Genomic DNA, 25,795 nt, shown 5'->3' on the forward strand with positions numbered 1-25,795 from the left:
CACTAGATCTTCTCCCGTGCTTCTTCTTTTTGTCCCCCACATACACTCATTTCTCCAACTCTATTGCCTTCTGGTGCCCTCCTGTGCTGGAGACACCCACCCTCTGATTCGCGTGCGCAGGTGTTGATGTGTGTTTGTGTGTAGGTGTGGAAGAGCATATTCTTAAATACATGATGATTAAGATAAATAGCGTCCATGTAATTCAGCTCTAATACTCTTGTCAGCATCTGCCAGCTATAAGTACGGCAGCTGAGCTCTAAACACTTTAAAAGCAACACTCCTCCTCCCTAACCGCTCTTTCCTTCTTTTCTCATATCTCATCTGTACCAGCTGTTTTTACAGCTCTTTACATAATCTATCGCTCTTTCTCTCTCTGGTTGAATCAGTTTAAGCATCTTCTCCATTCAGACATTCTTGCTTTTCTCCTACTGTTTAATTATTGTTTCCTATTCCACCTGAAACATGCAGTTAGGCATCTTACTCCATCTGTGTTACTCCAATCATGACCTCTCTGAAATTTTTTTTTATTCAAATGCATGCTCAGACCATTGATCTGGATGTAAAATTATGGATTTGAATCTTGGTTCATACAGCAGCCTTCTCAGTTAGTGGAGCCTCTGGTGAAAATTGCAAAATGCCTGAAAAATAAAAGTTCAAATCAGCAGTACCAGAATCTTACACTAGGAGATTTAGAAATCCCAACATGTTATTTTGAGCGCTTTTGCAAAGTGAGGAAAAGAAAATAATGAATGGCACATTAGTGCGACACCTGTAGGCAGCCTTGAAGATTCTCGCTGTATCACTTACTCTCTTCTCTTCAGCTCATCTCTTTCAGGGGGACTTATTTATCTGTTTTAGATAAATACAGAAGACCAAATGATTTTCATGAGATTTTGATTTAGGATAGCCTATCCTCTGTGATGTCAATGTGGTGGCACCCAGGTTGTTTGTCCCGCTTCCTGTTGTTTTCAACTTTTTAATGATTTCTCCTCTGACTAAATATATTTAAATTAAAGGTTAAATTCTAATTGTTTAAGATATGCTTTTATTTTGAATCTTTTTTCACCAGGAGAACCAATAAGTGTGAAGGTTGCCTAACGCAACCTGTTACCTAAACATTCTAACTAAAGATTGAGTCAAATCACCATAGCCTCAAACTAAAGAAAAAGAAAATTGTGAAAGTTTTCTCTTAGTTAACACTGACCGTATTTACAAAAAGCCACTACACTGTAATTATGAGTCCAACAAACATCAATATGAACTTATCGAAGGAAATATGAATCCAGAAAGGAGGAAGAGAACAACAGTTTGTTGGAAGGGAATGGCTCATGGGAATGTAGAAACTGACCCAGGCCTAATCCCGGTTTGTGTTTATTTTCTGAATCTTCACTCTGTAATATTCTATCTAAATTAGAACTACCTTTGTGATAATCCCATGCAGTGACCTACATTATGCAAAAGCCTCTGTGTCCACCAGAGTGTGAAAAAGCCACATAACTGCAATGGTGGTGATGAGATGGTTAATCAAAATTTATATCAGGTGTAATGAAATGCGATCACTCAGAGAGCAGGTCAGATGTTCAGAGGTTCAGATTTGAAGTGATCCTGGAAAACAGGACCTGAAGAGCATAATCCTACTTTCTCACTTCACTGCTATTCATGTCATCAGTCCTATCCTGCCCTCTGGTGGCTGGAAGTAACAGTGGTAAGCAGCATTGTGATCCTGGTCTGGGCTCTTTCTAGATGAAATTTGCATGTTCTCTTCATGTGTACTTGGGTTCTCTACCTTCTCTCTCACAGTCCAAAAGCATGCAAATTAATTGGTTAAACTGCCATGTGTGTGCATGGTTGTTTGTCCTGTGTGTCTCTGTATTGCCCTGTGATGGACTAGCAACCTGTCCAGTGTGTACCCATTTTCTCTCTTGCCTAATGGCTGCTAGTATTGGGCACCAGATCCCCTGTGACCCTATAGGGATAAGTGTGCATAAATAATGGATGTTCATAACATATAACACAGTCAATCAGGCTATCAGAGTAGATGAGTGTCATTAGAGGACTTTAAAACAAATATTAAACATTTGTTTGAAACAATAACTAAAAAACTGACTATGTAGCCTCTTGTAGACTATTGTCACAAATTTGCCTTCAAGTCATCAAGCAACATATAGTCTGTGTTTAATGCTTGTTGTCATTTATCATATTAAAGGCACTTTTCCACAACCTAGTAGCTTGAATTATGCAATTTTACCCCATTTGCATTCATCATATCAAAATTTACTTGTATTATTTTTGTTACAATCAAATGAAAAAAATCCCTCTTAGTCCACCAAAAACACAAATAAAATAATTTTTTAGATAGTTAAATATTTCATTTTTGATATTTTTATGCTAATTTAGTAATAGGACATAGGCCATCATGCAAACAAAAATAGAAACATGTTAAGCAAGCTTTTTATTCTTTGCAGATAAGGTGTAAAATTGGATTCATCCGTAGTATCACAATGAGGACAGTATGATATGTATGACAAAAGTATAATCTCAAAGAAGAGAGTGATGTTTTAGCTAGACACCATCCCATTTTCAACTTATTGTCCTGTTTGATCTGTCTGACTGCCTCCAAGGTCTTTAGAGAGTAGAGGAAATGGTAGTTGTGCACCAGAAGACTGTTAGGATGAAGACTTTGGTGACTTTGGTGACCCTGGTTGTGCACAGCTCACATCTCTGGTACTACTCCGCCTAATGTAAGCTTGCAGGTTCCTACCCGGAGTTATCAGTCCACCCTCCTCCACGAGTCCATCAAACACTGCTCCCAGACTCTGTCGTATTCTCACGCAGAAGTCGGGGCAGCTGAAGACGTACAGGACAGGGTTCAAAATTGGATTCAGAAAAGCAAACGTTGCAGACACTGTAACGCCCTCTTGCACTAATTTGTAGATTTTTTCATTATACTGGGCTGTCATTTCTAGGATGCAGAAGATGTGATAAGGAGCCCAGCAGAGCACAAATGCTGCAATCACAAACGTCACCATTTTGGTAAAACTTTGAGACAACAACCTCTGACATGACGGACTGGAGATGATGGGAGACGGGTTGTTTGATGTGGACTCAAATGAGGAACCAGAAGTCAAAGACTTGACGCCATTTGTTTTAACCATTCCTGAATGTTCACCATAGCTACGCAGAGACACCATATCAGCCAGTCTGCCGGTACTCTGCTTTCTCCTTCTGAGTATGATTCTCAGGCTCAGGGCAATTTTGATGTAGCTCCCTGCAATGATGACTAGAGGGAAGACGAAAGCTAACAGTAACTTGGAGATGGCTATTGCCCCCTGCCTCAGATTACAGTCCATTTCTAATGAATCTTTACTGGATAAATACAAAGCAAAATTATAGTAGCATATCTTCCTCCCATCAGTCCTCACAGTCACTGAACGAAATACGGAGTAAGGTATGGTATTTATCGCTGCCCACAGCCAGCCAAGTCCGCACACCTTCCAAGCTCCCGCCGCCGACCTGTGATTCATACTCCAAGCTGGCTTGGAAACTAGAAGCAGACGGTCCAATGAAATGGCTGCCAGCAGGAAGGCTGAAACAAACATGTTGAAGAAAAATATGGAAGTTTGTACTATGCAGAGTGGTTGTCCTAACTCCCAGCTTCGGGAGTAATAAAAGTAGAAAGTGTAGAGCGGTAGAGTCAGGGTGGCCAGGAAGTCAGACATGGCCAGGTTAAGCATCCAAATGGAGGCCACGGTTCGATGCCTGAGGCGAAATCCCAAAACCCAAATGATCAAGGCATTTTCCAAAATTCCCAGGGAGGAGAAGATGCCATGGATGGAAATCACAACCGTGTTGACCTGTGTGTCGTTGTTTATACTGCCTTCTCTCAACCGCTTCAGCAGTGGGCAGAATAACGGACCCTCAGAGACATTGGATGTGAACACCATGTTGAACATCAGACGGCTGAAACAAGAAATTAGACAGATTTATGAAATATTTAAACTCATTGTATGTTATAATTAGAAAGTTGATTGCCAGATTTGCAGCTCAGCCGTACACTTTTCATTTCAAATGATGGTTTGAACAGAGCTCTGTGAGGAGTCCAAAATTTGAGATTTTATTTTAGAACCAACCAGTAACTCTTTTCTTAAATTTCACCAAAATTTGACCCTGACCTGCTTTGTGCATGGGTCTTCATGATGCTATTTAATATTCTCTTAAAAAAAAAAAAAATCTCTAAGGCCTTTAAAGAACAGCTGAGGTTAGATATAATAAGACGCTGTTTACTGTTACTATAGAGGGAGTCTGCTGCTCATTTTGATAATTTTATGATTTTAAACAAATGGAAAACCATAAATTATTATTCTTTCCACTTAACAATTATGCACTACTTTACGTTGGTCTATCGCATAAAATATATGTAAAATATATTAATGCATGTAGTATTAATATTAAAATTAGAGACAAATTCAAGAAATATGAATAGTTCAGATAATTATAAGCACATTTGTTGCAAAACTGATTAATTTTGTTTTAGGACTAACATTATCAGAAAGAGCTAATTAGATTCAAGAAATAATACATGTAAACGGTAGAAAATGTTTCATGAAGACAACTGACTAATTATTGTTGTTTTTCCTGGGTGAAACACTTTTATAGATTACTTAGTCTACACTTTTTAAAGACAAATTACAACCCTACTGCACTGTAAACCCCCCTATTGCATGAAATTAAGTTAGCATTAAAAGATCTAAAAGTACGGTGGCCCTGAGGTGCAAACCACATCAACTTTAGTTAGGGTGACCAAATTTGGGTTTCTGAAAAGGAGGACACTTCTTTCTTTGTTGGCGGACGAATCCCGGCCGATTTTTTTTGTTGGCGGAGGGGGGGAGGGGGGGGGGTAACGCTATGTAATGTGTTTTGAGGCAGTTCACCAGAATCCCGGACGATTTTGAAATTCCCCCCAGATATTTTTTTAGGTCTGAAAAGTAGGACATGTCCGGGAAAAAGAGGACGTCTGGTCACCCTAACTTTAGTGAAGCACAATTACAAATTACAGATGCACAACATTAACGAAGCACAACATGGACTTTTCCAAGCTCCGCCCACAACCGACCTAGAAAATCCCAAGTGGCCACAAGTCTCACAAACAAAGCCTCATGGCGCATTGTTTCTATGTAAACATGGCGTCTTCCACTTCGATTGATTCTCTGCAGTGTATTTCTGACTCCATTAGTGCATCATTTCTACTGGATTTTCACAATATATCAGCTACTACAATGGACAGAAGAACTAAGAAGTTCATGTCATCTTTTTTGGATGAGATCAAGGTGTTTGAGCCCAACATTGTGATGACCACCTGATTTCGAGTAAAACGGCAGATACACACACCCTCTACATCAATATAGCTGTGGACAAGATCACCGATGCCTATTGTTCTTGCAAGGCTGGGTAAGTCAGGCATTCGTTGTTTTGTAGGTTTAATTTTGAAATCAGTGGGTGTTTGTGAACCTTCCATGCACCAAGTAGAATGGGCATCAGCCAATGAAAAGCGGTAAGGTTCATTAAGGAAGCACATTTACAAATTAAAAAATACAACATTAATGAAGCACTACAACATTAACAGAACGGAAAGGGTTATGTCCCAGTTGGAGACCTGAGAGATTGCTGATTGGACGACAGTGCTTTTGAAACGGAAGTTTTCGCTTGAGCAGGTCGGCCCGTTGTAGCGATATGTCCCCCGGTCTCCGCGCTGCTCGCTAGATTAATGTACTTTCAGTCCACTTCAGGTTCGCTGTTATATCAAACAAATTATTTTAAGCTACATAAATTATAAGAAACACCTTACAGACAACTGACGTATCTAGTAACCATGTTTGACCACAGACGAACAGCGACTTGGCTTGCGAGCTTCTAGGTAACCATGGAGGTAACAATAAACAAACGGCAAAAGTTGTCGTTATAGGTTTCTCTTTGCCTCTCCCTCTTTAGAAAAACTACACAGTATAAAAAAAAGTTGGCTAAGCTAAGAAAATAGTCAGAGTAGTTAACTGGGGCAATTTAGTTACAAAGGAAATATTTCTCTATTGTTTAGAAGTTTGTTTCACCCCGGAAATGCACAGTACTGGCCACAAAGTGAAGAAATTCTGCTCATAGATTTACGTCATTATTATCTTAAATTCTTACCTGTGAAAGTAAAAGGCAGTGGGTCAACTTTGGACTGTAAAACCTTTGAAACTACCACACGCAGCACGTTTTCTCCACCGCCACTTTCAAGCTGGGGGTGACTCATAGTATACGCATTCATGCCTATTGTCCAATCAGCGATCTCTCAGGTCGCTGATTGGATACCCTTTCCGTTAATGTTGTAGTGCTGGTTAATGTGTTTTTGATTTTGTAATTGTGTTTTGTTAATGTTATGTTTTAAAATTTGTAATTGTGCTTAGTTAATGTTGTGTTTTTGAATTTGTAATTGTGCTTAGTTAATGTTGTTGTGTTTTTGATGAAGTGGTTTGCACCTCAGGGCCACCGTATAAAATAAACAATGTGACAGAGACTGCAGGAGATGAAATTTTTACAACAGTATTCTTGAAAGCAGACATCTTCAGTGCTATGTTCTGACTTGTTTCCATCAACAATCTCTGGGGATTGATTACAATCTGTACAGAAACAATGACCCTTTCAGCTGGTTATAGCCCTGAAAGATGAAGAAGTTGTCTTTGGACTACAATTCGTCTTGATCTTTGGGACTTTGATTGTGTGTTTTGGTTAATTTTGGTGTTTATGTTACGCTTCCATGTTCCCTGTCTATAAATATTTTCACCCATTACATATTAGTTAAGCTTCAGCCACTCGCTTTTTTTCAAAGCAACATGGTTTCTAATCAACGACCTGTCCCTTGTGTCAACTCTTCAGCTTAGCTTTATTTTAGTTTTAATATCACACTGTTACATGTCTCCTAGACCTTGTGATTGTTATGTTATGATTTTAAGTAGTTTTTATTCCTCATTTTTCTAAGTTAATAGTCTTACTGTACCTTCTGCCTTTTCTCTGTATTTGGGACCTGCTCCTCGCCATTTTGTGACACAATTCTAGTGAAACATTTAAAACTACCTTAAATCTTACAGGACAGGTGAAGTAATCTCTGTAAAATCTTTATGAATTGTTATGGGGTTATCATCTCTTAAGAGTTGAGTTACTGCTATAAGTGAGTTACTAATTTAGATTTACCTGTTAACAAATATGTGAGAACAACAATGAGCATTTAAAGCCCTATTTGCAAGTTTTACCTCGCGCCATAGGGAATATGTTGTTTTCTTGCTTCAAAATAAAATAAACTTATATTTAATTGTTGAATCAACCGTGATGCAACATTTTTTACATGAAGATCACAGCCAGTGGAAATATATGTAGAAATAGCTGCTCAGCAGGTTTAGGAAAATGTTTGATTGGTATGATGCCAGTTAAGATATTACAATAATGATTGTCAAAGATATAAATTCATTTTAAAAGTTTTCAACAAAATGTAAATAAAAAACAGCTGCTTGTTTTTGTTTTGTTATCATTTGAAAGACGCCTGTCATTTCCTTTTGTGAACCAATTTATTAGAAGCTACAGGTATGCATGATTTTGGGATAACTGTACATATACAAGCTAGTACTGATTAACTCCTCTATTATACTTTTCAAATTAAAGTTTGAACATGAACGCTTTAGCGTTTCATGGTTTGAATATTCCTCACAACCAAACACACACACTCAGTCACATCCTGCCGACTGGAGGAGACGTACATAAATTATTTTTCCAAGTTAGCACATGAAAAGACTTGAGTAAACATTCATCAGACATTCAATAAGAGCAGATGTGACTAATTGAGTTTAAATGTCTTTAACAATAGAAAATTATAAATAAAATGTCTCTCACACTCACTTCCTTGATTTCTAATACATAATATGGACAAATAACTATTGAGTAGATTTATGAAAGAAATATTTTGGATTCCTCACAGTTCCATAGTTCCACACAATAGAACCACTACACTGACTGTAAAACTGGAACCATTTTTCACCGGCTAACAAGAGTGTCAAGATATTAAAAGGTGATTTATTTCAGTATTCAGTCTAATTTAAACAAGATCACATGATAAGGTTTTTATATATTAGCTGAACTGACTATGATTATATGATGTTTATGTAATTTAAAAGCGACATCCATGTAATATGTATGTTTCAAAAGTGCTCCAAACCATAAAAGCTTAAAGTGTATTATATGAACAGAATATCAGAAATCTTTCTCAAAAGAGAATTCCATCAGAAGCATATGATACCACATTAATATGAACATCAATCTACTATTATTATACTAAATTAACAGCTTAGCATCTCATCCTATAAGATAAACTAATCTTTATAAACTCAAAACTCACCAAGCTGTTGGTTACACTCACTTATAAGAGGGTAAGGCACTGGATCCTCTCCTGTGCTTCTTCTTTTTGTCCCCCACATACACTCATTTCTCCAACTCTATTGCCTTCTGATGCCCTCCTGTGCTGGAGACACCCACCCTCTGATTCACGCAGATGCACATACTTCAGCCGGCTCCTCCCAACAGAAGCGAAACAGCACAGATGCAAATTACACTGAAATTTTAACGCAGGCAGCAACTGGTGGGGAGGGATGTAAACAAACCAAAAAGCTCATGTAAAACTGCTAAAAGGGGAAAAAACTGAAATATAATATCTGCACTGTTTTACTGTCAGTCTGACATCATAGAGTCTCTCAACAATGCAAGGCTTGTGTGAACATGACTCACCATACAATTGTATTTTTGTTGTGATGACACTCTGCTCCAGCAATTTTTTGTTTGTTTGTTTTTTTTAGATCAGCTTGGGAAAAGTACATTTTCCTTTATTATTATTATTATTATTATTATTATTATTATTATTATTATTATTATTATGCAAAAAAAGCATGGCTGCGACAATGTAAAGTTTTGACTAAACTTTCTGTAGCTATAAAGAAAGTTTACCTACAAAAATTGAGAGATCCAAGTATTTTCTAAAGTTTGCATAGTAGTAAAGAAATCTTTTACCTTTTATTACCTTTCACTTTGATATTAAAATTCTTTATAATTGCTTTAAAAGTCACATGGTTATATGTTTAACCATGAAAATTCCCCTTTGTAGATTTTTAATGTTGTGTTCCAGTTCACAGCTAATTACTGCCAGCTATGTAGAATAAATAAAACAAAGTAATTTGCATCTATCAGTCAGGAATGTGCTATAAACAAATTTTCACTGCTTTGGGACTCCAACAAACTGCAACGAGATTGTTATCCACAAATAAAATGCAGTGGGAAACTTTCCCAGGATTATTAATTACTCAAAAAGTCTATCAGTGACTTATTCAGAATGAAAATACTCCTAAACAACAAAAGAGTAGGATTCAATAGTCTCATTTAAGGTCAGTGTTTACCATTCTATAACAAGATACTGAGAAAAAATGGCATCCATGGGAAAAACCACTGTCTGTGTTGGAGCACTAAATTCTGCTCCGTATAAGGCATTTTGAAAATGAATAACAAGCCATTACATTAAGACTTTCTCTTAAATGGATTTGAGTAGAGCTGAATCATGCTGTAAGAATTTCATTATGCTCAGAGAAAAAATCTAGAGGGGAATATGAATATTCAGGTATGGAAGCTCTCACCTTAAATGGAAACGTATCATAACCTTCCTCTCAGGACTTTAATTCACAGATGTCTTCCAACAATGCCACTTCACTCTTTTGAATGTATGAGCGTGTGTGCAGGTGTGTGTGCGCGGGCGCAGGTGTGGATGTGTGTGTGTGTGGAAGAGCATATTCTTAAATACATGATGATTAAGATAAATAGCGTCCATGTAATTCAGCTCTAATACTCTTGTCAGCATCTGCCAGCTATAAGTACGGCAGCTGAGCTCTAAACCCTTTAAAAGCAACACTCCTCCTCCCTAACCGCTCTTTCCTTCTTTTCTCATATCTCATCTGTTCCAGCTGTTTTTACAGCTCTTTACATAATCTATCGCTCTTTTTCTCTCTGGTTGAATCAGTTTAAGCATCTTCTCCATTCAGACATTCTTGCTTTTCTTCTGCTGTTTAATTATTGTTCCCTATTCCACCTGAAACATGCAGTTAGGCATCTTATTCCATCTGTGTTACTCCAATCATGAGCTCTCTGTGAATTATTTTTTTTTTTATTCAAATGCATGCTCAGACCATTGATCTGGATGTAAAATTATGGATTGAATCTTGGTTCATACAGCAGCCTTCTCAGTTAGTGAAGCCTCTGGTGAAAATTGCAAAATGCCTGAAAAATAAAAGTTCAAATCAGCAGTACCAGAATCTTAGGAGATTTAGAAATCCCAACATGTCATTTTGAGTGCTGTTGCAAACTGAGGAAAAGAAAATAATAAATGGCACATTAGTGCGACACCTGTAGGCAGCCTTGAATTTAAATTAAAGGTTAAATTCTAATTGTTTAAGATATGCTTTTATTTTGAATCTTTTTTCACCAGGAGAACCAATAAGTGTGAAGGTTGCCTAACGCAACCTGTCACCTAAACATTCTAACTAAAGATTGAGTCAAATCACCATAGCCTCAAACTAAAGAAAAAGAAAATTGTGAAAGTTTTCTCTTGGTTAATACTGACCATATTTACAAAAAGCCACTACACTGTAATTATGAGTCCAACAAACATCAATATGAACTTATCGAAGGAAATATGAATCCAGAAAGAAGGAAGAGAACAACAGTTTGTTGGAAGGGAATGGCTCATGGGAATGTAGAAACTGACCCAGGCCTAATCCCGGTTTGTGTTTATTCTCTGAATCTTCACTCTGTAATATCAGTCCTATCCTGCCCTCTGGTGGCTGGAAGTAACAGTGGTAAACAGCATTGCAATCCTGGTCTGGGCTCTTTCTAGATGAAATTTGCATGTTCTCTTCATGTGTACTTTGGTTCTCTACCTTCTCTCTCACAGTCCAAAAGCATGCAAATTAATTGGTTAAACTGCCATGTGTGTGCATGGTTGTTTGTCCTGTGTGTCTCTGTATTGCTCTGTGATGGACTAGCAAACTGTCCAGTGTGTACCCATTTTCTCTCTTGCCTAATGGCTGCTAGTATTGGGCACCAGATCCCCTGTGACCCTATAGGGATAAGTGTGCATAAATAATGGATGTTCATAACATATAATACAGTCGATCAGGCTATCAGAGTAGATGAGAGTCATTAGAGGAGTTATAACAAATATTAAACATTTGTTAGAAACAATAACAAAAAAAAACTGACTATATAGCCTCTTGTAGACTATTGTCACAAATTTGCCTTCAAGTCATCAAGCAACATATGGTCTGTGTATAATGCTTGTTGTCATTTATCATATTTAAGGCACTTTTCCACAACCTAGTAGCTTGAATTATGCAATTTTACCCCATTTGCATTCATCATACCAACATTTACATGTATTATTTTTGTTACAATCAAATGAAAAAAATCCCTCTTAGTCCACCAAAAACACAAATAAAATATTTTTTAGATAGTTAAATATTTCATTTTTTATATTTTTATGCTAATTCAGTAATAGGACATAGGCCATCATGCAAACAAAAAAAGAAACATGTTAAGCAAGCTTTTTATTCTTTGCAGATAAGGTGTAAAATTGGATTCATCCTTAGTATCACAATGAGGACAGTATGATATGTATGACAAAAGTATAATCTCAAAGAAGAGAGTGATGTTTTAGCTAGACACCATCCCATTTTCAACTTATTGTCCTGTTTGATCTGTTTGACTGCCTCCAAGGTCTTTAGATAGTAGAGGAAATGGTAGTTGTGCACCAGGAGACTGTTAGGATGAAGACTTTGGTGACTTTGGTGACCCTGGTTGTGCAAAGCTCAAATCTCTGCTACTACTCCGCCTCATGTAAGCCTGCAGGTTCCTACCCGGAGTCGTCAGTCCACCCTCCTCCACAAGTCCATCAAACACTGCTCCCAGACTCTGTCGTATTCTCACGCAGAAGTCGGGGCAGCTGAAGACGTACAGGACAGGGTTCAAAACTGGATTCAGAAAAGCAAACGTTGCAGACACTGTAAGGCCATCTTGCGATAATTTGTATAATTTTTCATTATACTGGGCTTTCATTTCTACGATGCAGAAGATGTGATAAGGAGCCCAGCAGAGCACAAATGCTGCAATCACAAACGTCACCATTTTGGTAAAACTTTGAGACAACAGCCTCTGACATGATGGACTGGAGATGACGGAAGACGGGTTGTTTAATGTGGACTCAAATGAGGAACCAGAAGTCAAAGACTTGACGCCATTTGTTTTAACCATTCCTGAATGTTCACCATAGCTACGCAGAGACACCATATCAGCCAGTCTGCCGGTACTCTGCTTTGTCCTTCTGCATCTGTTTCTCAGGCTTAGGGCAATTTTGATGTAGCTCCCTGCAATGATGACTAGAGGGAAGACGAAAGCTAACAGTAACTTGGAGATGGCTGCTGCCCCCTGCCTCAGATTACAGTCCATTTCTAAAGAATCTTTACTGGATAAATGCAAAGCAAAATTATGGTAGCATATCTTCCTCCCATCAGTCATCACAGTCACTGAACGAAATATGGAGTAAGGTATGGTATTTATCGATGCCCACAGCCAGCCAAGTGCGCACACCTTCCAAGCTCCCGCCACCGACCTGTGATTCTTACTCCACACTGGCTTGGAAACTAGAAGCAGACGGTCCAATGAAATGGCTGCCAGCAGGAAGGCTGAAACAAACATGTTGATGGAAAGAATGGAAACTTGTACTACGCAGAGTGGTTGTCCTAACTCCCAGCTTTGGGAGTAATGAAAGTAGAAAGTGTAGAGCGGTAGAGCCAGGGTGGCCAGGAAGTCAGACATGGCCAGGTTAAGCATCCAAATGGAGGACACGGTTCGACACCTGAGGCGAAATCCCAAAACCCAAATGATCAAGGCATTTTCCAAAATTCCCAAGCAGGAGAAGATGCCTTGGATGGAAATCACAACCATGTTGGCCTGTGTGTCGTTGTTTATATTGTCTTCTCTCATCCGCTTCAGCAGTGGGCAGAATAATGGACCCTCAGAGACATTGGATGTGAACACCATGTTGAACATCAGACGGCTGAAACAAGAAATTAGACAGATTTATGAAATATTTAAAATCATTGTATGTTATAATTAGAAAGTTGATTGCCAGGTTTGCATCTCAGCCGTACACTTTTCATTTCAAATAATGGTTTGAACAGAGCTCTGTGAGGAGTCCAAAATTTGAGATTTTATTTTAGAACCAACCAGTAACTCTTTTCTTAAATTTCAACAAAATTTGACCCTGACCTGCTTTGTGCATGGGTCTTCATGATGCTATTTAATATTCTCTATAAAAAAAAAAAAATCTCTAAGGCCTTTAAAGAACAGCTGAGGTTAGATATAATAAGACGCTGTTTACTGTTACTATAGAGGGAGTCTGCTGCTCATTTTGATAATTTTATGATTTCAAACAAATGGAAAACCATAAATTATTATTCTTTCTACTTAACAATTATGCACTACTTTATGTTGATCTATCGCAGAAAATCTCTGTAAAATATATTAATGCATGTAGTATTAATATTAAAATTAGAGACAAATTCAAGAAATATGAATAGTTCAGATAATTATAAGCACATTTGTTGAAAATCTGATTAACTTTGTTTTAGGACTAACATTATCAGAAAGAGCTAATTAGATTCAAGAAATAATACATGTAAACGGTAGAAAATGTTTCATGAAGACAACTGACTAATTATTGTTGTTTTTCCTCGGTGAAACACTTTTATAGATTAATTAGTCTACACTTTTTAAAGAGAAATTACAACCCTACTGCACTGTAAACCCCCCTATTGCATGAAATTAAGTTAGCATTAAAAGATCTAAAAGTATGGTGGCCCTGAGGTGCAAACCACTTCAACATTAATGAAGCACAATTACAAATTACAAATACACAACATTAAGGAAGCACAACATGGACTTTTCCAAGCTCCGCCCACAACCGACCTAGAAAATCCCAAGTGGCCACAAGTCTCACAAACAAAGCCTCATGGCGCATTGTTTCTATGTAAACATGGCGTCTTCCACTTCTACTGATTCTCTGCAGTGTATTTCTGACTCCATTAGTGCATCATTTCTACCGGATTTTCACAATATATCAGCTACTACAATGGACAGAGGAACTAAGAAGTTGTTTTGTAGGTTTAATTTTGAAATCAGTGGGTGTTTGTGAACCTTCCACGCACCAAGTAGAATGGGCATCAGCCAATGAAAGCGGCCCCTACGGTAAGGTTCATTAAGGAAGCACAATTACAAATTCAAAAACACAACATTAATGAAGCACTACAACATTAACAGAACGGAAAGGGTTATGTCCCAGTTGGAGACCTGAGAGATTGCTGATTGGACGACAGTGCTTTTGAAACGGAAGTTTTCGCTTGAGCAGGTCGGCCCGTTGTAGCGATACGTCCCCCGGTCTCCGCGCTGCTCGCTAGATTAATGTACTTTCAGTCCACTTCAGGTTCGCTGTTATATCAAACTAATTATTTTAAGCTACATAAATTATAAGAAACACCTTACAGACAACTGACCTACCTAGTAACCATGTTTGACCACAGACGAACAGCGACTTGGCTTGCGAGCTTCTAGGTAACCATGGCAACAATAAACAAACGGCAAAAGCCGTCGTTACAGTTTTCTCTTTGCCTCTCCCACTTTAGAAAAACTACACAGTATAAAAAAAAAGTTGGCTAAGCTAAGAAAATAGTCAGAGTAGTTAACTGGGGCAATTTAGTTACAAAGGAAATATTTCTCTATTGTTTAGAAGTTTGTTTCACCACGGAAATGCACAGTAGCTACTGGCCACAAAGTCAAGAAATTCTGCTCATAGATTTACGTCATTATTATCTTTAATTCTTACCTGTGAAAGGAAAAGGCAGTGGGTCCACTTTGGACTGTAAACCTTTGAAACTACCCCACGCAGCACGTTTTCTCCACCGCCACTTTCAAGTTGGCGGTGACGTAAGTAGGACTCATAGTATAGGCATTCATGCCTATTGTCCAATCAGCGATCTCTCAGGTCGCTGATTGGATACCCTTTCCGTTAATGTTGTAGTGCTGGTTAATGTTGTGTTTTTGAATTTGTAATTATGTTTTGTTAATGTTATGTAATTTAAACATTACAGGAAGCTTCCTGTTAAGTCTGACTTTAGTCATGTAGGTGTGAGCCAGTCTCCACCCCGTCATTGCAAAATTCTGTGTAGATAAAGCTGTCAAAAGTGAAACTCTGCTTTACTTTTTTTTGGTGGGGGAGGAAACTAGGGTCATTGCTGTTGGAAATAATTCAGGTATGGGCTAAAATTGATTGATTCTGTAATAATATTTGTCTTTTCAGAGCCTCCTGATTTTTCTCAATAATACTAACCAAAGTTATTTTATTAATGTGAAGTTTTAGAGTGTATAATATTTTAGAGTGTATAATTTGCCTTCATCTAAGTCATAAGTCTACAGGAACAGCATTTAATTTACCTTTGAGTCTTATACGGTAACTTTTTTCACTTTAAGGTATGAAGGATGGAGTATTTCAATCAATCATATATGTATTTTAAATTTTGGTTTTTCATATCTATTTGCAAAATTTAGAGTAATTATAATCACTTTGTCTGTGTGACTTGAAGGACCAGGATACCAGGTTGGCTGTGAGTCGAAACTGGATGAATGATTTTCTGTGTCTGTATCTTTTTTATCTCACATTTCTGAACTGAACAGAGTGTTGTGGAAATAAATTATATATTTTGGCCTGCCACAATAAGCAATAAATCAATTAATTGCATGACAAATTAAAACAAACTCAATAATTTTCATTTGATTGATTTATTGTTTTCCTCTTTTCTCTCGCAAACAAAAGCCTTAAGTCTAATGCGTTGAGCCCAACTAGGCCTTTTATTGAAGGACAACGACTTCATAATTCATTTTATTTGCTTTTTCTGTTGTTTTGTTTATTTTGGATATCTAAAATGTCTTCCAGTTCATTTTAGATATCCAAATCTAAAAGGATTTGGATATCTCAAATCAATTTAGATTTAGAATTAAATTAGAATTTAATGTTCTAAATGAGTTAGAACATTAAATTCTAATGTTCAATAAAATTTAAAGTTTATTGATATTTGATATTTCATTATAATGCCATTACCAATATATTACTTGAAAATGGTCTCAAATCAACAACATCGTTTATTGCAATAAATTCTGGGACAAATTGCCATTAAGCAATACGTGTTATTGAGACAATATTCATGAAGATCTTATTTTCCTGACACAGTTTCTTGCTTAATTATATTGAACTGTTGCATTTACTTTTCTGAAAAATATCACTTTCTCTAGATTCAACATGAGGAACTATTATTCAGACTTACAAAATTCAGACAAACTCTTCTCAAATTTAATAATGAATTGGTTTCTATTTATCTCTCTAGAGTCGTCATGACTTCATTGCTGGGTGCAGCCTTGCTGACTTTGACTCTGATGTCCCCTGCCTTGGCCTTTGTTCCAATCGGGGGAGGGGCATCCAGTCATGTCAACATTACTGGGACAGCCCTGCTGCAAAAGGTTGCAGAGACGTGCCGGGCGGTGGCTGATGCAGCCGGTCATGAGTTCGAACCTACGGTAGGCAGGAAGAAAAAGCACATGCAATAACACTAAAACAGTTGGTATAGAAACCGAGGACTCTGACATCACATTTTACTGTCCATTTTATAGACAGTAAAAATCAGACAACACACGTACACACTGACTCACATTTTGCTTTATTCAGTTCCAAATTACCTTGGTATCGACATATGAGAAGTGCACAAGCAGCCTTTTAACTCTTAGTTTATAATATAAAAAGAAATACAAGAGTATATAAATAATTTCTAATCTCTTTTTTCTTCTCAATAATCTCAATAACACTCATTGTTCTGATAGGAAGGTTTTGCTAACTTATTTCCTAGAAGAGCATTAGAGAGCTTCTATGAAATTAGCTCATGTGCTGCTTTGGTTTTAAAAGACTGTTAATTAAACCAGCAAACATGGCATTAATCATTTTCATTGTTTCTATTCAAAACGTTAAGCTTATATTATGTATTGGATCCTAAGATATTTTAACTATTTATCTTTATTAATAATCACCCAAATCCAAAATTCAATTTCTGAAAACTATAAATATCAAATCAAAACTTTATGTTTTAATCATGAATACCACTATGTGTGGAACTGCATGTAGTAAGTTTCATTATTTGGACTGAATTTCTTAAGTAAATTAAGGTTGTTTGTGATATTCAAATTCATCAAAAAGCGCTTGTATTTTTCTCAATAAAATAACCTTATTTTAGTTTAGTCACAGTTCTCTTGTTTGTTATTTTCTTTAACAACTTTTTATTAATTTATCCTTCACTTTAAACATGCACACTTTATAATTTTCACTATTTTTTCCCCACCAGTGTTGATACCAGTCATGAAAACAACAAATATCCTCTTCACTGCTTCAATAAAAATCTCTACTTTTTCTCTAAGATCTTTAGCTGTTTCATTGGACTTCACAGTTTAGACTTGAAAAGATTCTTAAAATCTCACTGAGCAGTTAAGAGGATGGATACAATATTTGTGCCTGACTTGGTAAAGACAAAATCAAGATACCAACTACTTGTTTCAAACTAGCACTCTGTAAGTGCTACTTGACTGTTTATCATCTTGTAAAAGAAAGATTCAGATAAATGTGTATATTTTACTCAACCACAGCCACAAGTAACACAGCATAAAGCGTTATAAAAATATCCAAAGTTCATTTCAGTCACAGCAGTTAATGCCAAACTGTCTTTGTCACATTTATGACTTCTCAGAATATTGCTTCGCATTTGACACTAAAGAGAAACCTGACTCATATCATGACTAATTACAATGAAAATAGCATTGCATTGTAACTAATGTTACATTAACATGAGTTAGTGTAACAGGCTGTTCCTATGCTTCTCCCCAAAAGTAAAATTTTTAGATTATGAACATTTTGCAATGAGGAAGGATAGAAATGACCATTTCTCTTCTTTCGTTGCTTTTATCCACTCTCTTAATTACTATCTTTTGACTTCTCCTTCTGAACTTTAGGGTTCTTCTCCAGGAGAGTTAGTCCAGGCCTGTCTGGGTCCCACCGCACCAGGAGATGTCTCCGGTGCCAAGTTCCACTCTGCTCTTCAAGAGATCTACACCCAGAACGGCCTGGTGGACCGTGACTTTGTAAACAGGTAAAGTGGGAAGAAAAATACTGAAGTTGGAATTCAAATGTACACATCCAGTAAAATGTTTTGCACTGAAAATTTCTCCAAACTCCAGTCCGCCACATCACTTCAACTCCGAAGCCTTCTTAGAGGGACGTGGACTAATCACTGAGGGCGTAGCGGCCATCAAGGCTAACATTCAGAAGGAGAACTTCAAGGCTGCCAGGGAAACATTGGGCAGAGTCCTGCATACAGTACAGGTGAGAGGGGTCAAATGACACAAAATCTTAAAAATAAATAGCTAGAAATGATAACATAAGACAAGCTAGTACATATACTGTATGTCTAATGTTTATAGTACTTGTTTTCAATTGTTTCATATGTATCGTATAAAAAAACTATAGACAAAAGAGGAAAAAAATTTAAATGCCTTGTAGACAGCTAAAAAGGATGCTATAATATGAGTGCAAATGAGATGTAGAGGTGGCAATTGCACTTTTTATGAACTAACTGATTTGTCATGGCACGAATGTTTCTGTTGATTCTCAGGATTTCTACAGCCACAGTAACTGGGTGGAACTGGGATACACAGAACCATATTTCAATCTCTTAAGACCAGACCTGCCTCTGGAAAACCTGGCAGGTAAAAGTGTTGAAATACAGCTTTCCATAGAGGAGGACATTTTCTGTGGGTTGGGTGAAGTGTCTTAATGAGGTCAACTTATGTCATCCTTTCCTGTAAAACACTCAGGTGTCCAAAGTGCAAAGATTGCTTCCTTTTGGCTAAGGAAGTCTTCAGAAACATTTAGCCAATGAAATAAATTAGCAAGTGTTTTTACAGTTTCTCACCTGACAAAATAGAATTTTAAAATTGTGGAATTCCACTGCCATCTTTGTTTTTTTCTTTTGTGCAGATGTGAACACTCCGACCTGCAGAGACTGTGCCAATAGAAAATGTCCTAATCAAATTCTCTCCAACATCCTGAATGAGAAGAAACTCACATCAGGCTATATGGGAATCCTTTCTTCTCAGAAACCTAAAGGTATATTATCTCATATTTACAAAAAATCTAAAACAACACAATCATCCAGTCCCAGAGTCGTAAGGAAGTTAAAAAATTCTGAAAGTTTGTTGTTAAGTAACTCCAGGAAAATGTGGAACATCTATTGTCCACTGTTAAGTACTCTGTCTGAATGCAACCATGCAAAATCTTATAGGAGAAGTCTAAATGTTGTCATTTTTGACATGGTCCTGCAAAAAAACAGAGGAATGTATTTTGAGAAATCTTAGGCAGCACATAATTTTATTTCTTTCTTCAAATACTTTCCATTACTTAGCATGAAAAACTAGCATGCAGTCTTTTCTCCAAGTCAATTGTATCTAAATTCTTGAAGACAGTATTAATGTTTAAAAGTTAGTTTAATACTCCACAGATAGGTGTCTATTATGACCCAGTTTATCTTCTTGCTCCTGTCTTGTTTCAGGCAAATGTAGCCATGGAGGTGAATCTGATCTCACCAGCACCACAGTTCCTCGAGGAGGCATCAGCAAAGATGAGCGCAGCTCTAATAAGGAGTTTCACGATGCTGCTGTAAATGCAGCAGTAGCCGCCAGCCTCCAACTGTTAGAAGACATTCGTTTGGTTGCAGGCAACCATGACTTTTTGAGGTATAACAAGATTTAAAGATTTTTAAAAAAGACATAATACACTAAACAGACATAACCTTAGAATCACCGACTGAGGAAGTAACACTTAATCCTACCTATTAGTCAGTGTGGTATGTCAGAACCCAAACAAAAATTCAGAGTCATGGGCAGCCAAGGGACATTGACGGCCCATGTGGTCCATTCTTCAAGATGAGTAAATATAGTTTGGAAATGCTTTGGGAATCTTGAAAGTTGACTGCCTATCTACATACTTTCAAGCCAAAGAAAACATCTGAGTTTGACTGTACAGACAAGTCCAATACATGGAGGTTTCATCTTCAGATTTGGTGGACATAGAAGGGTTGGCTATTAACATCTTGGAGCCTGATATCATAGCTCTCTCTCTGGGCTCTTGTGGAACCCATGCCTTGACTGGTTAGAGATGTTTTGGCTGCAAATGGTGAATGAACACATTAGGCAGGTGGTTATTATGGTATGTCAGCGTACAAAACTGCCTGAAAGTAAATTTTGCAATTAAAAAATGTGCTTGTTTTTTCTCATAGAATGATGGGGATTGATCGTTCATCTGTGGTGTGCTTTGTCATTGACACCACCGGGAGCATGTCAGATGATATTGAAGCAGCTAGGTCGGTTATGTATAAAATCATTGACAGCAAAAAGGGAACACAAGATGAACCATCTGAGTACATCCTCGTGCCCTTTAATGACCCAGGTATGAACAATTTTACCTTACTAATCCTAAATGGAGATGCTTAAAGGTTAGTCTTTGTGCTTGGCTCAATTATGCATGTATTTGTAGAGTTTGGACCTATGATCAGGACAACTGATGCTGAGAAAATGAAAAGAGAAATCTCCAAGCTCAAAGCAACAGGTGGTGGAGACATACCAGAGATGTGCCTATCAGGACTTCAGGTACATGAACCGACTGTGATGTTTTAAAATTTCAACTGGAAACTAGCCGTGCACCAATTTATTGACCAGCTGATTTATTGGCACCAATTTCCTTAATTTTGGGAGATCGGTGATAGTCTGATACTTACATCTGAAGAGCCAATCTCATCCTCCGAGTTTATCTACCTCAGCAAAAATCAGCCACCATCCTCTTCTGCTCTCCTGTGAGAGAAGTTTGACTGACAGACCAGCCCACCAGGTCATGTCTGCAGGTTTGCACTTGAGAATAGTGACCCCACTGTTGCCAACCCAGTGACTTTTTTGCTAATTTTAACAACATTTCATTAGTATCGGCCAAAATAGGAATCAGCAGGTTAGGCTTTTTAAAGATTGGTAATTGGCTATCAGCCAGAAAACTGCAATCGGTGCATTCCTATTGGAAGCATTAAAAGTTAATGCGAATCATCAGTTACTTTGAAAGTAACTGACGATTACTTTGAACTTTTCATTCAAAGTAATCATCACTTTGAACTTTTCATTCTTTCAGCTGGCTCTCACTGGAGCCCCTTCCTCATCCAACATCTATGTTTTCACTGATGCTATAGCCAAAGACATTGCCCTGAAAGACACAATCATTGCTCTCATGAGGAGCACCAAATCAACGGTAAACATCAAAAAGCACTAAACAATGACATAAGCATAGCAAGTCTACAAAATCAGGGATATTAAGGTTCTAATCTTTCCATGATATCTTTTCTATAGGTGTCATTCTTTATGACGGGGAGAAGCGGGAGGCGGCGGCGGTCTCTAGCAAGTTCCTCCTTCGAAGACTATAAAGACTTGGCTTTGGCATCTGGAGGCCAGGCTATCGAGGTTTCCAAGTCCCAACTCCCTCAGGCTACAGATATTATCCTTGACACCTCAACTTCTGCTCTGGTAAGATTACTTACCTGTATTAGTCTGGAAGTTATTGAACTGGTTTAAAGAACTACGAGATGAATTATCCATCCTTCCGGCAGGTAACAGTTCTTCAGAGAGCTGCTGTTGCAGAGCAGGAGACTTTCCCTTTTGTGTTGGATGAATCTCTGAAAAACATCACTATCTACGTCACAGGAACATCACTAACTTTTACATTGACCAATCCTGCTGGTAACTCATAGGTTTAAAGAAAATTTCAGATAGAACCGACAGAATGTCTGTCTGTTCTCTGAGAACAACCACGCTGACTAATGTTGCATATTTCACATTTGTAGGTGTCACCCAGACTGACACTGAAGCGAGTGGTAAACTGGGAACCATCCACACAGTCGGTAACCTCAGAAGAATCCGTCTGTATGCTGACAAGCAGTCAGGAACCTGGCAGATCAACATCAAATCCAGTCAGCCATACACACTCAAAGTCACAGGTAAGATATAATATATTTGTTAAACTTTTATTGTTACCTCTAAATGAAGTTAATGCACCAGTAGCATCTGATCTATTCTGAATTTATCCTAATTTTATTTGTTTGCTTGTTTCCAGGCCAGAGCACAATTACGTTTATCTATGACTTTGTCGAAAAGTTCACAGGACCTCACTCAGGGTATGCAGTACTCAGTGGACGTCCACGAGCAGGTACACAGCACGGTTCTGTATTTTTTCTATGTACAGTATTCTAAAGTGAAATATGGAAATTTATTTATTGAAGTTTAGAGCTCTTCATGAGAAAAAATTGCAATCTCTATCTTATGTTGTAGGAAATAATAATAATAAAAAGGTAAATCAAAACTAAAACAAATTTCTTTTCAAATAAAAAAACAGATCAGCCTGCCACCCTGATGCTCTCAGTAATAGGAAGAAAAGGTCCAACTTCAACAACTATCGAAGAGGTTGGCTTGGTAACAATGTCTGGTCCAGAGGTTGTAACCAATGGCACAATGACTGACATGGGGAATGGAGAGATCCTGGTCACGGTTGATGCCGTTCCTGATGGGGAGTTTGTGCTCATTCTGAAAGGAATGGACACAGTGTCTAACAGCACATTTCAGAGACAATCTACCACCCAGATGTCCGTCTCCAAAGTTAATATCCAGGTCTGTTCTTGCGGTATCTCTTCACATCCTCCAAATACATATGTTTGACTGATGACAGTCAAACATATATATGTTTGAATAAAAAACATACACTCTGTGCCTCGTATTGTATGTAAGAACATTAAAATATATTTTTGGTGTGAAAAGATAGAAACCGGTCCTCCCTAACAATGTGCCGTGATTCTTCTTTCTCAAGGCTGCAGTTGAAAACAGTGTTGAGCCAGGGGAAACTTTCAAACTTCCCTTCAAAGTGATGACCCAAAGTGAAGGGGGTACATACACCATCAGCGCCCGAAATGACAGAGACTTTCCTATGTCATACCCAAAAACGTGAGAAAAATCTGTTTTACATGGTTCCTTTCCAAAATGTTCCTGTATAAAACTGACTTGATAGGTTTGGGGTGGGAGGAAAACATTTCCAATGTGATATGAAGCATCTATGTAAGACTCATATGAATCTACTAAACTAAGGAGCAGTTAAATTTGGCCTACATATTGCAAAATAGGCAATATACAAGTTAAAAAAAAAACTAAGAATTTAACTGATAATTGTAAAAATGAGAATAATGCAAATTCTCTTTTTAGTTGAAGTATGTCAATGCTATGATGAACAATCTTTCTTAACACTGAAGTTCACAAATTCTTTCAACATAATTTTAAAACAAATTTTTACATCTTTTGACAGGCTCACTTTGCTAAGTGGAGAATATGCTAATGCTACGCTGACTATTACACCAACTGCTGACACAGAATCAGGCACTGATGTCACTCTGACTATTGAAGCCAAATCATCAAGTGGCATTGACTCCAATTACGCTGTTCTGAGACTGTCTGTCGTCAACAAGGTAAGATGACATATGCTCATCAGGAAAACATTATTCTGATTTATGTACAAATAACATCTGCAAAGAACATTTGTCTAAAACGTTCATACAAATTGAAAATGTGGCTAATAAGTAAAAAATGAAAAGACGTCCACATTAAAAATGACAACTGATGTCATTAGTTCAAAAGTTGCTTTTGAACTAATGCAACTTGACTTTGAAAACATGATTTTCTAAGTCAAGGCTCAGATCAAATTTGGACAGAACTATAGTCCAAAAAGTCATATTTTCAACATTTTATCTTTGCTAAATAAAGTCAAGCACTGGCAAATCTTAAATAACCAGAGAAAGAGGCCCATGGATCTCCTCAGTTTGGAGGGAGTTTCTTCACATTCTATAGTAAATTTCATGTTGGGGAACTTTTCATTATAAAATACTGAACTGAAACACTTTAGGCCAAGTTGGTTTGTCTTGAGTTTTGCTCTTACATTAAATGGATTACCAAATGCACCAAACATTTGCATAAGCTCTAGAAATAGACTTTTAAGCCTAACCAAAAAGTGATATTTTCTTAGAATACCATACTGATTTGAAAGGCCACTTCAGTTCTTAAAAGTCCACACAAGAGTGTTAAAATTTCAACTGATCCAGGTCTTGAACTGGTACTCCCAGGAGAGAGCACATCTCGTTATGACCTCCCTCCACTGGCTGCCAGTCCATTTTAGAATAGAGTAGCTTCTATTGGCTTTGCCCCACCCTATACTTCTGAGTTACTGAGTTTTTATATCTGAGGTAAGTTACTGAGTCTGAGTTATTTTTTAATATATCAATAACTAAATATTAAACGGTGGGCTTTCTTGCTCACGACATATAGGACAAGTTTCCTCTGGACCAATCACTGACCTGTGCCTTTTTAAATCCAAGATTAAGACTGTCACTGTGGCATTTTATTCCAAATTAAAGTGATTAATCATAAAAACCCAACTTTATTAGGGCTTTGTGGACATGACAAAGAATCACAGTATGTAACAGTCAACTTTCTTTCTGCATTTTGCACAGATCACAGATTTTATTCCGCCAAAGTGTGAAGTGACGACCGTAGTGGCAAATTGCCCTCGTGATGTCTCAGAATGTGGACCTTTTCAGTGGGAGCTCTCTGCCAACTTCACTGATGAAAACGGCACTGGGATTCAAAGCATTTCCTTGATTCAAGGCAATGGGAATTTTTCACACACCACTCTGAATGCTTCCGTCGTCCAATCGCACTACAGCGCCTCCTGCTGTTCTCAAATCGTCGAGATTGCAGCTGTGGATAAGGCTGGCAATGTGGGCAAATGCTACCACTCGATCGTTCGTTCACACAGCTTTCCTACTACAACTCTGTCATTGCCACTATGGCTTTGCTTTTTGGCTTCTGTTTTTGTGGTAAGGCTTTAAATAAGTTTACAGGATATCATAAGAAATGTTAATCAAATAATTGATGTATTACCACATGAAATGGAGCATTTCACTATTTCCGTTTTTTGAGTGTTTATTACAGACTAAACTATGGATATTGTTCTTGTAACATTCTCCTTTTTGGGTTTATTTCAGTGTCTGTACTAGCTTTCCTAGCAGGACAAGCCCCGAGACAGAAAGAAGACACCTCAACAAATGTATTGCTATTATATACTTTTTCCCCATTACTGTACTTGATGTTTTATTCATACATGTTTTACTGATGTTTTGGAGTTTACCTCCTTTAACTAAATAGCACATTAGAAGATGCTTCAGTTGCCTTGTCATTTACAGTGCTAAAAGTATGAACCACTTTCTGACGCAATGTAAAATAGTCGATTGAATATTGAAAAAAAAAAACACTGCAGCGGTTGCAAGTAAACCTCTTCTTCATATGGGATTAAAGACAGCTTGAGAGTAATTCCTTTTTATCTCAAAAAGGTTATGATGCATTGCATGTTGGGTTTTGCAATATTTGAAGTGTAGCAAACAAAGAAACTTAGACTTGCAGC

At 37.5% G+C, this 25,795-nt stretch overlaps 3 protein-coding genes across 6 annotated transcripts in view; 1 reads left to right on the forward strand and 2 right to left on the reverse strand.

Moving 5' to 3' along the window:
* vwa11 (von Willebrand factor A domain containing 11) overlaps nucleotides 1-25,553 on the forward strand; it is a 92,522-nt gene extending 66,969 nt beyond the window's left edge. The window contains exons 1-19 of one of the 3 annotated variants that reach the window (XM_044115140.1): nucleotides 15,023-15,099; nucleotides 15,392-15,425; nucleotides 16,554-16,743; nucleotides 18,220-18,356; nucleotides 18,445-18,589; nucleotides 18,879-18,972; nucleotides 19,244-19,372; nucleotides 19,815-19,998; nucleotides 20,541-20,710; nucleotides 20,798-20,910; nucleotides 21,437-21,553; nucleotides 21,652-21,825; nucleotides 21,909-22,038; nucleotides 22,143-22,295; nucleotides 22,412-22,504; nucleotides 22,691-22,962; nucleotides 23,159-23,292; nucleotides 23,648-23,807; nucleotides 24,846-25,553. In XM_044115140.1, the coding sequence (XP_043971075.1) occupies nucleotides 16,561-16,743; nucleotides 18,220-18,356; nucleotides 18,445-18,589; nucleotides 18,879-18,972; nucleotides 19,244-19,372; nucleotides 19,815-19,998; nucleotides 20,541-20,710; nucleotides 20,798-20,910; nucleotides 21,437-21,553; nucleotides 21,652-21,825; nucleotides 21,909-22,038; nucleotides 22,143-22,295; nucleotides 22,412-22,504; nucleotides 22,691-22,962; nucleotides 23,159-23,292; nucleotides 23,648-23,807; nucleotides 24,846-25,223 (2,766 nt within the window). In that variant the 5' untranslated portion in view covers nucleotides 15,023-15,099; nucleotides 15,392-15,425; nucleotides 16,554-16,560 and the 3' untranslated portion in view covers nucleotides 25,224-25,553. Of the gene's footprint in view, nucleotides 1-15,022; nucleotides 15,100-15,391; nucleotides 15,426-16,553; nucleotides 16,744-18,219; nucleotides 18,357-18,444; nucleotides 18,590-18,878; nucleotides 18,973-19,243; nucleotides 19,373-19,814; nucleotides 19,999-20,540; nucleotides 20,711-20,797; nucleotides 20,911-21,436; nucleotides 21,554-21,651; nucleotides 21,826-21,908; nucleotides 22,039-22,142; nucleotides 22,296-22,411; nucleotides 22,505-22,690; nucleotides 22,963-23,158; nucleotides 23,293-23,647; nucleotides 23,808-24,845 lie in introns of those variants that run through there. The other 2 variants (XM_044115139.1, XM_044115141.1) reach the window with 2 other exon arrangements.
* On the reverse strand, nucleotides 2,438-6,291 carry LOC122830093 (prostaglandin D2 receptor 2-like). 2 transcript variants are annotated; one of them, XM_044115157.1, is made up of 2 exons: nucleotides 6,184-6,291; nucleotides 2,438-3,960 (listed from the first exon to the last, which is right to left on the reverse strand). In XM_044115157.1, exon 2 carries the CDS (start codon nucleotides 3,951-3,953, stop codon nucleotides 2,667-2,669), a length of 1,287 nt encoding a protein of 428 aa, XP_043971092.1. In that variant the 5' UTR covers nucleotides 3,954-3,960; nucleotides 6,184-6,291; the 3' UTR covers nucleotides 2,438-2,666. The 2 variants fall into 2 exon arrangements, with proteins under 2 accessions (XP_043971092.1, XP_043971091.1); XM_044115156.1 differs by lacking the exon at nucleotides 6,184-6,291 and adding an exon at nucleotides 5,861-5,942.
* LOC122830092 (prostaglandin D2 receptor 2-like) lies at nucleotides 11,650-15,098 on the reverse strand. Its single transcript, XM_044115155.1, has 3 exons — nucleotides 14,999-15,098; nucleotides 14,674-14,723; nucleotides 11,650-13,174 (listed from the first exon to the last, which is right to left on the reverse strand). Exons 2-3 carry the CDS (start codon nucleotides 14,682-14,684, stop codon nucleotides 11,881-11,883), a joined length of 1,305 nt encoding a protein of 434 aa, XP_043971090.1. The 5' UTR covers nucleotides 14,685-14,723; nucleotides 14,999-15,098; the 3' UTR covers nucleotides 11,650-11,880.
* Nucleotides 25,554-25,795: the final 242 nt, after the last annotated feature.

Source organism: Gambusia affinis, linkage group LG04 (genome assembly GCF_019740435.1).
Source record: "Gambusia affinis linkage group LG04, SWU_Gaff_1.0, whole genome shotgun sequence".
Taxonomy (NCBI): domain Eukaryota; kingdom Metazoa; phylum Chordata; class Actinopteri; order Cyprinodontiformes; family Poeciliidae; genus Gambusia; species Gambusia affinis.